Consider the following 17,500-nt stretch of genomic DNA (forward strand, 5'->3'; position numbering starts at 1 on the left):
AAGTGATTTTAATTGTAGGCCTACCCCTCTAGAATGTGTATTTGTGTGTGGAAAGAGTATATTCTCTGTCTGTGTGTTAATAATGAAGCTGCGTCACAAAAACTCACTGTGCTCCTAAATTTTTATCTGTGCCCCTAAATTTTTTCACTTAGGGGCACAGGTGCTCCTAATGAAAAAGCTAAGCGTAGAGCCCTGGGTCCAACTAGTAATTAGTTTATTTCGTCAATATTCATGAAAAGACCAAACTTGGCAATAGGCAGCAAAGTTTCAATGAGCAGTACTGTTACAATACCTTCTCTGGCCACCATCCTACACAGTGCCCCTCTAATCTCTATTGTTTGTGTTCTGTCCAGATCCGCTTCCAGCCCAACGACCACAAGACGATAAAGGAGACGGCGGACGAGCTGAAGATCTTTGAGGGCATCAAACATCCCAACCTAGTGCGCTACTTTGGCGTAGAGTTGCATCGGGTAAGAGCTTTAAACACCAACCTAGTGCACTACTTTGGCGTAGAGTTGCATCGGGTAAGCGCTTTAAACACCAACCTAGTGCACTACTTTGGCGTAGAGTTGCATCGGGTAAGAACATTGAACACCAACCTAGTGTGATACTTCAAGCATCCCAGCCTAGTGCGCTACTTTGGTGAAGAGTTGCATCGGGTAAGAGCTTTAAGCATCAAGCACCTCTAGTGGACTTCTTTGAGCAATAAGCAACCAGACCTAGTGCACTACTTTCGTGTAGTGCTGCATCGGAAAAGAAGCGTGCCACGGCCAAACCAGCACCCCTGTACTGATACAGAAATGTTCACGATTGTTGGATGTTGGATGTCTTTAGGGAGTGTTGCATGATGCAGTAGTAATGTATAAACATTATTTTCTCTCTCTTTCTCTTTCTTACTCTCTTTCTCTCTCTCTCACACACACACACTCTCCCTCTTTCTCTCACACACACACACACACACACACTCTCACTCTCTCTCTCTCTCTCTCTCTCTCTCTCTCTCTCTCTCTCTCTCTCTCTCTCTCTCTCTCTCTCTCTTAGGAGGAGATGTATATCTTCATGGAGTACTGTGACGAGGGCACCCTGGAGGAAGTGTAGTAATAATAATAATAGTAATATGTAATGTGTTATTCTCCCCCTCTCCACCAGGAGGAGATGTATATCTTCATGGAGTACTGTGATGAGGGGACGTTAGAGGAAGTGTCTCGTCTGGGTCTTCAGGAGCACGTCATCCGCCTCTACAGCAAGCAGATCACCACCGCCATCAACGTGCTGCACGAACACGGAATAGTGCACAGAGACATCAAGGGTACACACACACACACACACACACACAAACACGGAATAGTGCACAGAGACATCAAGGGTGCGTTACACACACACACACACACACACACACACACGTACACGGAATAGTGCACAGAGACATCAAGGGTACGTTACACACACACACACACACACACACACACGTACACGGAATAGTGCACAGAGACATCAAGGGTACGTTACACACACACACACACACACACACACACACACACACACACACACACACGAACACGGAATAGTGCACAGAGACATCAAGGGTACGACACACACACACACACACGTACACGGAATAGTGCACAGAGACATCAAGGGTACGTTACACACACACACACACACACACGTACACGGAATAGTGCACAGAGACATCAAGGGTACGTTACACACACACACACACACACACACACACGTACACGGAATAGTGCACAGAGACATCAAGGGTACGACACACACACACACACACACACACACACACACGTACACGGAATAGTGCACAGAGACATCAAGGGTACGACACACACACACACACACACACACACACACGTACACGGAATAGTGCACAGAGACATCAAGGGTACGTTACACACACACACACACACACACACACACACACACACACACACACACACACACACACGGAATAGTGCACAGAGACATCAAGGGTACGTTACACACACACACACACATACACACACACACACACACGGAATAGTGCACAGAGACATCAAGGGTACGTTACACACACACACACACACACACACACACACACACACACACACACACACACACACACACACGGAATAGTGCACAGAGACATCAAGGGTACGTTACACACACACACACACACACACACGGAATAGTGCATAGAGACATCAAGGGTACGTTACACACACACACACACACACGGAATAGTGCACAGAGACATCAAGGGTACGTTACACACACACACACACACACACGGAATAGTGCATAGAGACATCAAGGGTGCGTTACACACACACACACACACACACACACACACACACACACACGGAATAGTGCACAGAGACATCAAGGGTGCGTTACACACACACACACACACACACGGAATAGTGCACAGAGACATCAATGGTGCGTTACACACACACACACACGGAATAGTGCACAGAGACATCAAGGGTGCGTTACACACACACACACACACACACGGAATAGTGCACAGAGACATCAAGGGTGCGTTACACACACACACACACACACACACGGAATAGTGCACAGAGACATCAAGGGCGCGTCACACACACACACACACACACACACACGTACACGGAATAGTGCACAGAGACATCAAGGGTGCGTTACACACACACACACACACGGAATAGTGCATAGAGACATCAAGGGTACGTTACACACACACACACACACACACACACACACACACACACACACACACACGCACATATATAAACACACACATACACACACATACACACACATACACACACATACACACACACACACACACACACACACACACACACACACACACACACACACACACACGCACACGCACACACACACATGGAATAGTGCATAGAGACATCAAGGCTACCACACACACAATGTGCCATTTAGGAAAATAAGACCATTTACTCAGATAAAGGGTAAATAAACTCTTAAATACTTTGACTAAGAGTGAAGCCTGCTCCAAGCTGTGTGGGTGCTGGCCCAATTTTTCAACTCAGTTTACGCTGAAATGCATTTGCGCAGTAAAAAAAAAAAAAAAAAAGCAATTTTATGCAAGGTGGTGCAACCTTTTTTTGAAAAATTGAAACCAAAGACCAAATACCAGGAGAGTGCCACACCCTCAGTAAACACACAAGCCCTTCTCTGTGAGCTGTTGGGCTCGATGGCATGCAGTGGTGTAGGTTTACATGTGAACTGTAGGGACATGTCACAACATCCAGTATTGTCAATGGAGGACAAAATACTCCCTCCCTGCTAATACTTAGCATGCTATTGCTATGTCCATGCTATTGCTATCCCCATGCTATTGCTATCCCCATGCTATTGCTATGTCCATGCTATTGCTATGTCCATGCTATTGCTATTCCCATGCTATTGCTATGTCCATGCTATTGCTATTCCCATGCTATTGCTATTCCCATGCTATTGACTTATCTATGACTTATGATAGGCCCAGCCACTATGGACCTTACGCATCTAAGAATCCTGGTCCTAACCTACGTTGACCTTATGACTCTACAATCTCTGTCTATTTCTTCTTCCTCTGCCTTCCTGCTATTTCTGCCTCTCCTCTATAGGCTATCTCTCCTTTTAAATCCATCTCTAACAATGATGTTTTTTTCCCATTTGTTAAGCACTTTGAGTTACATGCCTTGTATGACACAGTGCTATACAAATACAATTATTATTATTATTGATTTTCCCACGTAAAGGACAAATGGGGCCGCCCCGCCCCACAGAAGCTGAACCCAAACTTAGTTTTGAAAACTTTTTTTATTTTTTTTTTATTTTTTTTAAAGAGTTAAACAGATTTTCATCCCTTTTCCACAGCATGTATTGTGGAAACATTTCATTACATGAAGAGAGAGATGCCTTGGCAAAATGTATGCAACAGTGAGCTATGTGTGTGTGTGTGTGTGTGTGTGTGAGAGAGAGAGAGAGAGAGAGAGATGCCTTGGCAAAATGTATGCAACAGTGAGCTATATATGATTATTTTATGTGTAAATATATGTGTCATGTCTTGTGAGCAATGTCTTTATTTATGTGTGTATGCTACTTGACACCTTAATTTCCCCTTGGGATCAATAAACGATACTCTACTCTACTCTACTCTACTCTACTCGACTCTACTCTACTCTACTCTCTCTATATTGATGATAAACTGCATTCTATTTCCATGCAGGGCGTTTGCTAATCTTTAACCCCTTCCCTCCCCTCCCTCAGGTGCAAACATCTTCCTGACGTCGTCGGGGCTCATTAAGCTGGGAGATTTCGGCTGCTCGGTGAAGCTGAAGAACAACGCCCAGACCATGCCAGGGGAGGTCAACAGCACACTGGGCACCGCAGGTGAGACCAGACGCCTTTGGCATGGCAGACGGAGACCATGCGGTTGGCACAGTGTAGTGGGGAGTGGCAGGGGAAAGAGGACTCAGTTACCCAGGATGCTACTGGGAACAGGGTAAAGAGGACTCTATTACCCAGGATGCTACTGGGAACAGGGTGAAGAGGACTCAGTTACCCAGGAGCACTAGGGTAAACAGGACTCAGTTACCCAGGAGCACTAGTGTATAACAGGACTCAGTTACCCAGGAGGCTAGGGTAAACAAGGCCCACAAGGAGCATATTTCAATAGCCTCATACGACTTGTGTTGCTGTCGATCAACATTGACGAAGCACGTGAGCGAGAACTTGTTGTCACGATGTGGGTGTTATTAAATACAGCGCATTTAAAGTCGGCCACAAATATGAACGAGACAATGAGCTCGCACCGGTTTGCTCTACCAACACACCACGTGTGAGGAGTGGGGGGACAGGCAGTGAGGAGGAGCTGAAGTGGGGACCTGCGCAAACTTGTGTAGAGGTGTGAGACAAGACCCATATACACACGTGAGTGAGTTGTTGACCAACCAGTTCATGGGCGCGTGACCTCGGAGGCAGTCCGCTGACGAGCGTTGAAGGGGATAAGCAACTGCAGAGGTTGCAAGATCTGACTGCAGCCGCATTCATCCCGCGATAATTTGACACCATGTGACATGTCACCTCGTCAACGCAACGTCGACGAAATTTCGAAGTTAAACAGGAAATCTAACCGTCATGCAGCATTTTGATCCAGGGTGCATTGCTGTCTTCATGCGCATGCATGCGTTGATGCGAATTCGAATGCACTTATTGGCAGCCCATGTGGTCCACTTATGCATAAATATCAGTCATCAGTCGATCGTTGTCTGTGGCTGCCTGCAAAGGTTCGCCGTGTAGAACTAGTTACAATATTGGAGATGCATTCAGAGAGTGCCTGTGGCAGGGGTTCAAGGCTACTGCGACACTTTGCAGATAATTGGGCTCGTGAGCATAGCCAAATTCAGCTCAAGTCTGAGGTGTTTCTGCTATATTCACCTATTGGTTAAGCACGTAAAACAACATTCAACCATCCCACACACTCACTGTCCCAATCATGCTGCAGCATTTGCCTGTAACCTTTTGGCCATTTCTACTCTGCCTGGGCAAGTGATGAGGTATGCATGCGTGCATAATCTGCCTGGGCAAGTGATGAGCAAGTGGCGAGCACAGAGAGCACTGATGATGGCTCTGACTAAAATAAAAAACCTCCTTGTGCTTGACCTTTGTGTCTTGTTACCTAGTTGTTTTTCGTAACATCTAGAGCGCAACAATAACCTTACCTCCAAGTGATGAGCAGCCTGGTGTGTGCGCGCGCGTGTGTCTGTGTGTCTGCATGCGTGCGTGTACTGTGCGTGAGTAAGTGCTTAGCAGCCTGGGGACTTCATGTGAGAGGTGTTCCACATACCTGCCAACAGCAGAGGGCGCTGTTTAGCTTGTTGTGTGGGATTAGAGTTCTCAACGGGCCTGAAAATGTCAACCCGACCCTACCCGGCCCGTGGCTTTAAAAGCCCGAGCCCGATGTTACCCGACACATCACTGGAATTATCTAACCGAACCCGGCCCGAGGCCCGAAGTCGGGGGTCGAGTTTCCCCACGTTATCCTATGGAGAATGACGGGTTGTGGTGGGTCTTTAAGGGCACTTGTGTGCAGTAAACTGCATAACCCACTTAAAAACCTAGTGAAAAGATATTTTCCACAATAGAAACATAATATGAAATGGGGAAACGTTCTTGCTATTTAAGCAGAATCATCCACAGTGCGATTTCAATAACCGCCTCTTCACGGCAACAACAATCTATCCACCTTTTGTTTTGACTTCTAAATGTAGGCTTACTACATTTCCACCCCGTGTATCTGATTAAATGTAGGCTACGTGAAGTTGCCCCTCCCTCCTTGTTTGTTATGCGTGGAGGAGATGGAAAGCCTGGCTGTGCCAAACATTGTTTAAAAGCTTCATAACATTTTGGTCGGCACACAAGGTTTTGGACATAGGCCTACTAATTTCTAGTGGCACCTGGGCTACGGTTGGTGCATTGATCAGCCATGTAGCAAAAAAGACGGATAGCCTAGGTGAGAGGATGAGATCTTCCTCGGCTGGCGAGCGCTCCGCATGTAGTGCGCCCCAAGACCCGACAGTTGCTTAAAAGTCAATTTGAGCACGAAAACAGCAAAGACAAGGTGATATTTCATTCAAACAGGGCCTACACGCTCCAAATAAAACATTTGCTGAGGGGATTTTCAACCAGACCGCAGCGCGAGCAGACAGTCAGTGTGAAAAGCCAAGTCTACCGGCACCTTCGCTGCCGCTCGCTTACCATCGGTGCACGAGCCATTTAAATAGTGAAGTGGCATATCGCAACAGCACATGCGGATTAGCCAAATTATATGCAACACAGTCGCCAACTAAGTGTGGATTTAACGTTTAATACGCATATGCCAACGTTGTGTGAATACGTGGAAAGGATAACCTAATTGGAAAGCCACTGTCCATTCTAGTATAGCCTGTGTAGAAGACCGCTTCGGTTTCGTTTCACCTCATGGGGAAAACATAATTTTCATGCACTGCATTTGCTGAGACTACTAAGCAATAAAGTTAGCGATCAAACTAAAAATATTGGTTGTTGTCATTACAGCATTTAATATCCTAGGCCTACTATGGCTGTTGTTTAAAATAGTCATTGGATTGCCAACCGTCCCTTGTATTAAGAAACAAAAGTATGGTTCCATGAGCTGACATGGGACTCAATATCGTTAAAATTGCATCTAAGAACTTTTTTCCCGTTTTTAGATTGCGTAATTAGCCAATGTAGTTTTTCTGTGCGTTCCGGGACCTCTTTCCAACTCATCATCGCTGTGATGTGATGTTTGTTTTGCGTTCTGGTACCTTGTGATTTACAAATTAAGCACTGCGCAAGGTTGCATGCAGCAGCCTGCCAGACCTTCGTTACGCAGGCCTACATATATTTAGATAGATAGGTCTAGCTTTACTGATCCATCAAGGGGAAATTCGCCATGATTCACAGTAAACAGCAGAACTGTTTTTTTTTTTCACTGGGCGGAAAAGATTGAGCCCGCGGACCGAACTGACCCGAGCCATATGCTTATATTTTCGACCCGAACCCGGCCCGAACCCAAAGGGCTCGTCGGGTTTTTCGGGCTGACCCGACCCGTTGAGAACTCTATGTGGGATCACTATGGGAGTTAGCGGGTCTCATCTGTCTGAATGAGTCAACTGTGTGGTGAAGTTCTAGAGGGTATGGAAATATTGTCATGTTTAAAGCCACAAAGAAGACCTTTCAGATGCAATGGTTCATCTTCTTAAAAAAAAAAACTCTGAAAGACACTTTTTAATTTGCCTTAACTGAATTAACTTTTGAATTTCCCTCCATGGAACATAGCTGCATTTTTATATTCAGCTGTGTCCTACTGGTTAAGGAGATGGGCTTTAGATCAGAGGGTTGCTGGTTCAAATCCTAACATTCCCTCTTCCCACCACATTCCATGGCTGAGATGCACTAGAGCAAGGCACCTAACCCCACACTGCTCCAGGGACTGTAACCAATACCCTGTACCAAGGCACCTAACCCCACACTGCTCCAGGGACTGTAACCAATACCCTGTACTTACTGAATAAGTTCCTTTGGATAAAAGCATCAGCTAAATGTAATATAATGTAATTTTTACCTCCAGGCATGGTGATTGAAGAGGACAACTATTAACCTTTGTTCTAATATTTGACTCCTAAAGTCGTCTGACTTGTCTTTGAGCACGAGGCCGTTGCTGCTGAGCCCTGGTCATGCAAATGCAGCATTGGGCTATCTGGCTCTGCTGCTATCTGGCTCTGCGGCCGCACCTTGTTTGAATATTAGCGGATAGCCGAACCACCGCCTTTGTTTACTGTGTGTGTGTGTGTGTGTGTGTGTGTGTGTGTGTGTGTGTGTGTGTTTTGAGCACAGACATTTGTAACAGGCAGTGTCAAGCTCGCTCTCTCTCCCTCTCTCTCCATGTCTCTCTTTCTCTACCTGACTCCTCTATCTCTCTTGCTCTTGTCCCCCTTCCATAAGTGGTGTCCCAATTGGTAGGGTACGAAGACTGAAACCACCGTGTTTAAAATGCGTTGAGTGCCTCAGTTAACACCTTTCATCCTCCTCCTCTTCCTCCTCCCCCTCCTCTTCTTCTTCCTCTTCTCTCCTCTTCTTCCTCCTCCAGCCTACATGGCCCCAGAGGTCATCACGAGGGCGAAGGGCGAAGGTCACGGGCGAGCGGCCGACATCTGGAGTCTGGGATGCGTACTGATCGAGATGGTCACCGGGAAGGTAAATAACAACAACAACAACATATATATATATATTGAAGGTTTACGTGTGGAGAAGAAAATGTCCAAATGTTTTCACTGAAGATAAACAGTGTTGTTAGTTGAAACTGGTGAGGAATTTGAAGACGTCCCTCCCAGCACATGTCCATTCAGGCCTTAATAGAGCAAAAAAGAGACTTCTGTGTGTGTGTGTGTGTGTGTGTGCGTGCGTGCGTGCGTGCGTGCGCGCAGGCGTGTGTGTGTGTGTGTGTGAAGACTGCTAATGCACCATTTTGGGAAGATAAGCAGCCACTCAGACTTTTGGAACGTGGAACAGGTTGTGAAACGTGTGTGTGTGTGTACACAGACAGATTGTGAAACTTGGTGTGTGTGTGTGTGTGTGTGTGTGTGTGTGTGTGTGTGTGTGTGTGTGTGTGTGTGTGTGTGTGTGTGTGTGTGTGTGTGTGTGTGTGTGTGTACAGACTTTGTGAAACTTGGAGTGCGTTTCTCCATCATCCCCATAGATAGCAACTCTGTGTTGGCAGCTGTGGTGGGTAATTGCATTGTCACTGTCTGCACACTTTCTCCAAATGCAAACGTTCATGTTCCTCTGCAACTCAAAACAGGGCGGCTTCTTAAGGGCCGTAGCTTCTTGCTTGCTCGCCTACTCGCCACTCCTTCATGGAACGTTCGCTGAAAGCTTTAACTGCCAATGAACAGGCGAGAAGTACCGAACTCTGCATTCCAATTGTTTATTCGCTTACTCGCCTTGCTGGAAGTTAACATATTTTCATCTCGGGATCCGTCCACATCGCATCACTTGTACAGTACTCGCCTACTCGCCTGCTCGTCTCGCTGGAACACATTGACATTCTATTGAGTTCATTCGCTGAGCAAGTAACTAGCAGCGATGTGTGTGTGTACGGCCCTTTAAAATGCTGACCAAATACCCCTGAGAAGAAAATTAAATGCACTACAGTATTTTGATTCGCACTGATTTTGTTCTTATTTGCTCTCTTTCTCTTTCTCTCTCCTTCTCTTCTCTTTCTCCCTCCTTCCTCTCTCCCCCTCTCCAGAGGCCCTGGCATGAGTACGAGCATAATTTCCAGATCATGTATAAGGTTGGCATGGGCCACAAGAATTGCACATCTATTCTAATGATTCTCTCTCTCTCTCCCTCTCTCTTCCCCTCCTCTCTCTCCCCCTCCTCTCTCTCTCTCTCTCTCTCTCCCTTCCCCCCTCCAGAGGCCCTGGCATGAGTACGAGCATAATTTCCAGATCATGTACAAGGTTGGCATGGGCCACAAGCCGCCCATCCCGGAGAAGTTGAGCACGGAGGGCAAGGACTTCCTGTCGCGCTGCCTGGAGAGCGAACCCAAACGCAGAGGCACCGCCTCCGCACTGCTAGACCACCCTTTCGTCAAGGTGAGGGAGACGCACACACACACACACACACACACACACACACACACACACACACACACACACACACACACACACACACACACACACACACACACACACACACACACACAGGGGCACCGCCTCCGCCCTCTTACGGTAGGGACACATAGGAGGCGAAGCAAGCGAAGTGAAGAGAGGCGAAATTCAACCGTCATCAGGTCGTCGCAGCGAATCAAATGGAATGGAACAGTTATGTTGTTGATTTGATTGGGCCGCGGCAGGCGAATTCGCTCCTCATTTGAATAACATTAAACTTTCTTTAATAATTTCGCTTCGCTTCGCTCCTGTTCGCTTGCTTTCGCTTGCCATCGCCTCTCTCATAGGAATGAATGGCAAAGTTCGCAAATTCGCGTGTATGTGTCCCTACCGTTAGACCACCCCTTCGTCAAGGTGAGGGACACACACACACAGACACACACAAACAGAGGCACCGCCTCCGCCCTGCTAGACAACCGGGTTAAGTGTCATATGCCTAACTAATTACTGTGTGTGTGCGTGTCTGTGTGCGTATGTGTGTGTGTGTGTGTTTACAGGTTTGCACGGATGAAGAGTAAAGGTGGAACAACAAGCGATGAACTTGATGTGTAGCACTACTGTCCAACACACACACACACACACACACACACACACACACACACACACTCACACTCTCTCGCAGGACATGAGGAGGAAGACGATAACCCATGGTGGAGAGAAAGAGGAAGAGGATGATGACGATGACGATAGCAGACAAAGGAACAGTAAATGCTCTATATTTCAGAGGCCCGCTGTGACACACACACACACACACACACACACACACACACACACACACACACACACACACACACACACACACACACACACACACACACACACACAGGCCCGCTGTGCCACACATGGACTGGAAAAGTGACTCTTAATCTCCAGAGGAGCGAATTTTAGGGGTCGGGGGAGGGGAGGGGAGGGGTTGTAGAAAGCAGAAGTACAAATACTCTTCTAGATCTAATTACAACACCAGTGGTATGATATTACATTGTGTATGTAATATCATACCATTAATGTTGTAATATTATGCTACTAATGCTATGATGTAATTACACCTGGAAGAGTACTTGTCCTCTCTGCTTTCCACAACTCTGGGGTTTGGGGGTCGGCTGAATTCAAATGGGAAGGGATGTGTATTGTACATAATGTCAGAATTAAAAGGACGAGGATTCCTTGTATAAAGAATAATATTGTAAAGCTTACTGTAGGTTACTATGGTTACCATTAGCCACGCCTCTCCTCAGTGGTGTTCCGAGTTCTTTTGGAGTGCGGACAGCAAGAAGGCCTTTTGTTTTTTTTTGTTTTTTTCCATTTTGTTTTCCTTTTTGTGTTTTTTTTTTGTTTTTTTTTAACGAGAACAACAGTTGATGGCACTTTGAGGAAAGCTGTGTCCCCATTTGGGGTGAGGAAAGCAGGGGTTGGAGGAGAGAAAGATGTAAATTATGGAGGGAAGTGGGATGAGCAGTAAGCATGCAGCTCACAAGTGGAGTTCTAGAATGCAGCTCAAAAGAAGAATTCTAGAATGCAGCTCAGTTCTAGAGTTCTAGAACCCTGGTAAGGGGCGTGGCCTATTGTGATGTCATATCCAACTAACCATCACCCGACAGACCAGCCCACCCCGGCAACATAAGGAACGCAAATAATGGAAGGGGGAAAAGAAAATGCTTTTATTGGACTTTTCATTCTTTTAATTTTATTATTTTGTTTTTGTTTTTGGTTATTTTTTTTCTTTGGTTGCCTTGCCATGCAGAGCCCACTGTAAACATGTTGTATTTAAGGCCTGTGAAGAGGACTGGCTGAAGCCTGCTTATTCTCCCAGGTAAAGGGTGTGGAGCTTCTTGGTATACTCCCCAAGTGGAACCACTTGATGGCACAGGTACTCAGCTGTGCCCTGGGGGGCCTATACTTAAAAAGCTGGTTCAGGAGTGAACCAGGTTGAATTAAGAGGTAAATCATCTAATAGAAGAGCTCCTCCACTGTATCCATCAGCCTGGTTTTCTGCATGATACAGGGGGTGCATCCCAATATGTGTCCTTGCCTCCTCCACTTGTGCTTGTCTCCTCGTCCCGCCTCCTGGCCCCTCCTCCGTGGAGAAAACGATAAAGTTTCCCAGCTGTCAGGCTCGCCACAACAACGTTTGAGGGACTGTTTTTCATTCACCATCCCAACTGCAAATGAGAAAAAGACTCTACAATTGAGCTTTTGCAAGATATTGAAATATAATGCTGTTGTCAGTGATGTCATCATGATGAGAAGCAAGTGGAGGAGGCAAGTGGAGGAGGCAAGGTCACATATTGGGATGCACCCACTGTCTTGGTATACAACCCAGGCGGAGCTGCTGATGGCCCAGGTACTGGGCTCACCTGTGCTCTCCTCTCCCAGGTGGACCCAGTAGGACACACCACACCTCACCTGGGGTGGATTTCCCAAAACCAAAGTTGCTTACTACATTAGCTACTTTGTTATTTTCAATGCATTTTCCCATTGGCAATTACCGAAGTTGCTAACAGGCAAATAACTTCTCTTTTGAGAAACTCACCCCTGGGTAGCCCACAGGTCCCTGGAGCAAACCCCAAGCCAAATGACATGAGAGGAGGTGGAGGAGAGTAAATAAGAAAAGAAAAGGATGCATCTCTCTCTTCTCCTCTTCTCTCCTCTCTCTAGCTGCTCTCTTCTTCATCCACAGACCGACAGACAGAACGTAACGTACTGTACGTTTCAAAATAAGAGCCTACCGTACGTTTCAAAATAAGAGCGTACGGTATGTTCCCAAACGAGCATCAGTAAACACTTCTGGTCCTCAGCTGCTGCCCCTCCGGATTTGCATTGTACAAAACAATATTAATAAATAAATAAAAAGAACAATTTTGTATAAAACATCACAACGTTTTAGTGACTTTCTTTTATTCTGAAATGAGCATCTGACTTTCGGCAGTGTCCTGAGCTGGGTTTGTCTTTTACCTCCGCCAAGGAGGTTAGGTTTTTGGTCGCGTTGGGTTGTCTGTTTGTCAGCAGGATAACTCAAAAAGTTATGCACAGATTTGGATGAAACTTTGTGGAGTTGTTGGAAATGACCAAAGGAACAAGTGATTACATTTTGGCGGTGATCCGGACCAGGGGTCCGTATCTCGAAACGTCTTTGCTAACGACCATCTTTGCAACGTCCTTCGTAAGAGCGACTCAACTCTCTCTCCACAGCGACGCTCACCACTAAATCCAAGGGAATGGTAAGACGGTCTTAAGACGGTAAGCAACGACAAGAATCGAGAAACTGACCCCTGAACCAGGATTTAAAAAAATATATTCTTCTCCATTGCTGGCCTTGAAATCTAGACGCCCCCTAGTGACCGCAAAGTGAATGGTGGGACAGGGCGAATTTTGACATTCAAGTTTCTAACTCTACAAAAAGAAGGCAGAAAGACTTAAAATGAGAATAGGGTGTAACATAAAAAATTGCCTATCAAACTTCCTTGGCAAAGGTCTGCAATCTGGGTGCATTTCTAGTTTGCATATGTTGAACTTCTTTGTTTATTGAGCACTTAACTTAGTTACTGAGCAATTGAAACCCTGAGACGAAGAACCATACAAGTCAAAAAAAAAATTGTAAACGTCCAGAATTGTAAATACCTGGCAACATTTGATTATTAACATTGACATTAAAAAATCTTATTTTATTATAATTAAGAAGCTTTCGTTTTCTGACTTCAAGAAAAATAAATCTGAATAAAATAGTAATGTTCAAACTGCAAATTAAAAAAAACATAGGTCTATGTGTTCAAAATTTGAAAATGTGGACTTGTATGGTTCTTCGTCTCAGGGCTTCAATTGGTGATGTCATAGTTCCTTGGTGATGTCATAGCTGCCTGAGCACTTGGTAATGTCACAGCTTTAGTTCCTGAGCACTTGTAGGGGAGAGTGAATGGTGTGCTCCTGACATACTGTACTATACTATACCAGAGATTCTTTAAGTATATAGAGATATGCCATTGTAATAGGTTGCTATGGGCACCTAACATGACCAGGTTCCGGTCTGCCTAAAGGGGCGTGTCATAATACTCCTAGCATTGAATAGAACAGTCCTTAGGTCTGCCTAAAGGGGGATTTCCCCCCCCTCCCCCTTGCAATAATAGAACCCGGAAACAATGGGCCAATGGAACCTCTCTCTCTCTACTCTCTCTGACTGAGCCCTTGGTAAGTCCTCTACATGACTTCTCATCGAGTAATCTCTTGGTTGGTAATTGTATTTTATTGGCTGTTTGAGCTAGTTTGCCAACCCCTCTCCTGCTCATCGCGTTTGTGAGTTCTGTTTAGGTCATCATCTGGCTGTTTGGTGAGTTCTCTAATGGCTATGGCTTTTCATTGGTTGTATGGCAAGGCCTCTCTTGGTAATTGTCTCTCATTCGTTGACGTCAGACTGTGTCTCCGTTCTCATTTGTTGTCGTCAAGCCGTCATCTCCTCTGTCATTGGTTGTCGCCAGGCTGTCGGTCGTCTCCTCAGTTGTTATTGGCTGGTGCTTCCTTATTCCCGTAACCAGACGACTTCTTGATCTCCGTCTGGCCGATCATCCAGTGCACAGCTCCAGAAACTAAGAGGAGAGAAACACACACACACACACACACACGCACATCAGAAACTAAGAGGAGAGGAGGGGAACACACATTGCGTTACGTTACGTTACGTTACATTACATTACACACATCAGCTCCAGAAACTAAGAGGAGAGGAGAGGAGGGAAACACGCATTACGTTACGTTACGTTACATTACTTTACATTGCATTACACACATCAGCTCCAGAAACTCAGGAGAGGAGAGGAGGGAAACACACATTACGTTACGTTACGTTACTTTACATTGCATTACACACATCAGCTCTAGAAACTAGTGATGGATGATGGTGATGGTTTCCAGGTATATATGGTTGCAGTAAAGTATATGGATGCAGTATAGTATGGAAGGTGAGGCAGGCGGCCAGGCTGCTGAGGGTGGAAGCTGTGTGCGTATGTGTGTGTGTGTGTGTGTGTGTGTGTGTGTGTGTGTGTGTGTGTGTGTGTGTGTGTGTGTGTGTGTGTGTACCTGCAATACATATGGCCAGAGTGGTCACTATGGTGAGTGTGGATCCGGACTGCAGCAGTCTCAGCAGCAGCAGTAGGAGGGGCCCCAGCACTAGCCCCGCCCACAGGATCCAGTTGAGGAGGGACCAGCAGCGACGCGGAGGACTCAGCACCGGGCCCGGGAACCGACCCGACTGGACATAGTGCTCCTGGAACGAGTCCTGGAGGAGGAGCAGGCAGACACACACACACACACACACACACACACACACACACACACACACACACAGAGTTCGGTTAGAGGGAAGTTAGCCAACGAGCACACACACACTTCATATGGTCAGAGAGAAGACAGTTAAGTTAAGCAAGAAAGCATGCACGCACAGCCGTGCACACACACACACACGCGCACACTCACACACACTATTAGGTTAGAGGGAGGTTACTGTTAGGGTTACTATTTAAGTCAATGGGAGGACCCCACGAAGAGGTGTGTGTGTGTGTGTGTGTGCGCGTGCGTCACCTTCTCCTGGTAGAGTTTATGAAGCCAGGCTGCACACTCCGCCTCATCCTCCGGAATGGAGTCCAGAGGAATTCTCCTGCAACACACACACACACACACACACACACACACACACACACGTTCATGTGCATGTGCATGCACGAATGACCGAATATTACAATAGTCAAAGCACAGGTCAACAGATATGAGGCATTTTCAACTCTCAATTTGCAATTTCCTGGTTGGAATGGACATGATATTACCAAGAGCCTTAATAAGTAACAGATTAAGACATAGCCATTACAATTTTGGTGACAGTAAGGTTATAATATAGGCGCTGTGCTAAGGGGTTAAACCCAATGAGGTGGATAGTTACTGGGAAAAGAAACCCCCCAAATGTGATATAACCAGCACAGAATCAGGCACATCTCCCTACTGTAGAGCAGTGGTTCTCAACCTTTTTTTGAACAAACACCCCCTTGCCCTCATCATAAGCCTGCCAACGCCCCCCAGACCTCATCATAAGCCTGCCAACACCCCCCAGACCTCATCATACGCCTGCCAACGCCCCCCAGACCTCATCATAAGCCTGCCAACACCCCCCAGACCTCATCATAAGCCTAATAAGACTAAGACATAAGACTAATGCCCTAACTAACCCCCCCCCCCCCCCCCCCCCCCCCTCCAACACACACACACACACACACACACACACACACACACACACACACACACACACACACACACCACACACACACACACACACACACACACACACACACACACACACACACACACACACACAGTATCCTTCTCTACGCCCCCCCTAAGTCTCCCCAATGCCCCTTGGGGGGCTGTAGCGCCCTACATTGAGAAACACTCTATAGACCAGCTGCTCAGAGAAGTAACTTGTGTTTTATTTTTTCCTCCTCTGTTTACAGAGAGTGCATCCCAATATGCAGCCTTGCCTCCTCCACTTGTGCTTGTCTCCTCGCCACAACTCCTGGCCCCTCCTCCGTGGAGAAAACGATAGCCTAGCCACAACAACTTTTGAGGGACTGTTTTTCATTAACCATCCCAATTGCAAATCAGAAGAAGGCTTTACAATTGAGCTTTTGCAAGATATTGAAATATAATGCTGTTGTCAGTGATGTCATCATGACATATTACTTCCTGGTACGAGGAAACAAGCACAAGTGGAGGAGGCAAGGTCGCATATTGGAATGCACTCAGTGCTTTGGCCAGCTCTGGTAGGAGGAACAGGGAAGACCTGCTGAGCAGGATTGGAACAGGTTTTAAACCTTAAAGGATAAGTTCAGCCAAGTTCAACATGCAGTTGTAATGTTGCCAGATGAGGCTGACGATTTCCAGGACAATAAATAATCAAAACCCACCTGGAAGCACTAAATCCCGCCCAATTCTATTGATTTCTATGGGAAAAATTGGGCGGGTTTTCCTGCAAAATACAATTTTTACCCGCAGATGGCCATCCCAATTGGGCGGGAAACAGGCCAATCTGGCAACACTGCTCACACCAAACTGGACTAGTCAGTACCTGAGACTTTATTTTTTTTCTCAGCCTTTTCCGAGATCCTGGTCATTGTAATGGGGGCAGGTGTTTGTTTACATTTAAAAAAATGAAACATCTTTATTTATTCCCAAAACATCCAAAAGCTTCGGCAACATCAGCAGACAACTAGTAAACA

At 46.3% G+C, this 17,500-nt stretch overlaps 2 protein-coding genes across 2 annotated transcripts in view; one reads left to right on the top strand and one right to left on the bottom strand.

The window, feature by feature from the left end:
• Positions 1–11,426, top strand: part of map3k4 (mitogen-activated protein kinase kinase kinase 4) — a 21,050-nt gene extending 9,624 nt beyond the window's left edge. The window contains exons 10-15 of the mRNA XM_063191488.1: positions 354–470; positions 1,150–1,309; positions 4,279–4,401; positions 8,663–8,769; positions 9,993–10,172; positions 10,745–11,426. Of these exons, the coding sequence (XP_063047558.1) occupies positions 354–470; positions 1,150–1,309; positions 4,279–4,401; positions 8,663–8,769; positions 9,993–10,172; positions 10,745–10,765 (708 nt within the window). The 3' untranslated portion in view covers positions 10,766–11,426. The remainder of the gene's footprint in view (positions 1–353; positions 471–1,149; positions 1,310–4,278; positions 4,402–8,662; positions 8,770–9,992; positions 10,173–10,744) is intronic.
• A 2,548-nt stretch (positions 11,427–13,974) lies between these two features.
• Positions 13,975–17,500, bottom strand: part of agpat4 (1-acylglycerol-3-phosphate O-acyltransferase 4 (lysophosphatidic acid acyltransferase, delta)) — a 16,724-nt gene continuing 13,198 nt past the window's right edge. The window contains exons 8-10 of the mRNA XM_063191489.1: positions 15,816–15,891; positions 15,315–15,513; positions 13,975–14,824 (exon numbers count right to left, since the gene is read on the bottom strand). Of these exons, the coding sequence (XP_063047559.1) occupies positions 14,733–14,824; positions 15,315–15,513; positions 15,816–15,891 (367 nt within the window). The 3' untranslated portion in view covers positions 13,975–14,732. The remainder of the gene's footprint in view (positions 14,825–15,314; positions 15,514–15,815; positions 15,892–17,500) is intronic.

This window comes from Engraulis encrasicolus, chromosome 24, assembly GCF_034702125.1.
Source record: "Engraulis encrasicolus isolate BLACKSEA-1 chromosome 24, IST_EnEncr_1.0, whole genome shotgun sequence".
NCBI classification, from domain to species: Eukaryota; Metazoa; Chordata; class Actinopteri; order Clupeiformes; family Engraulidae; genus Engraulis; species Engraulis encrasicolus.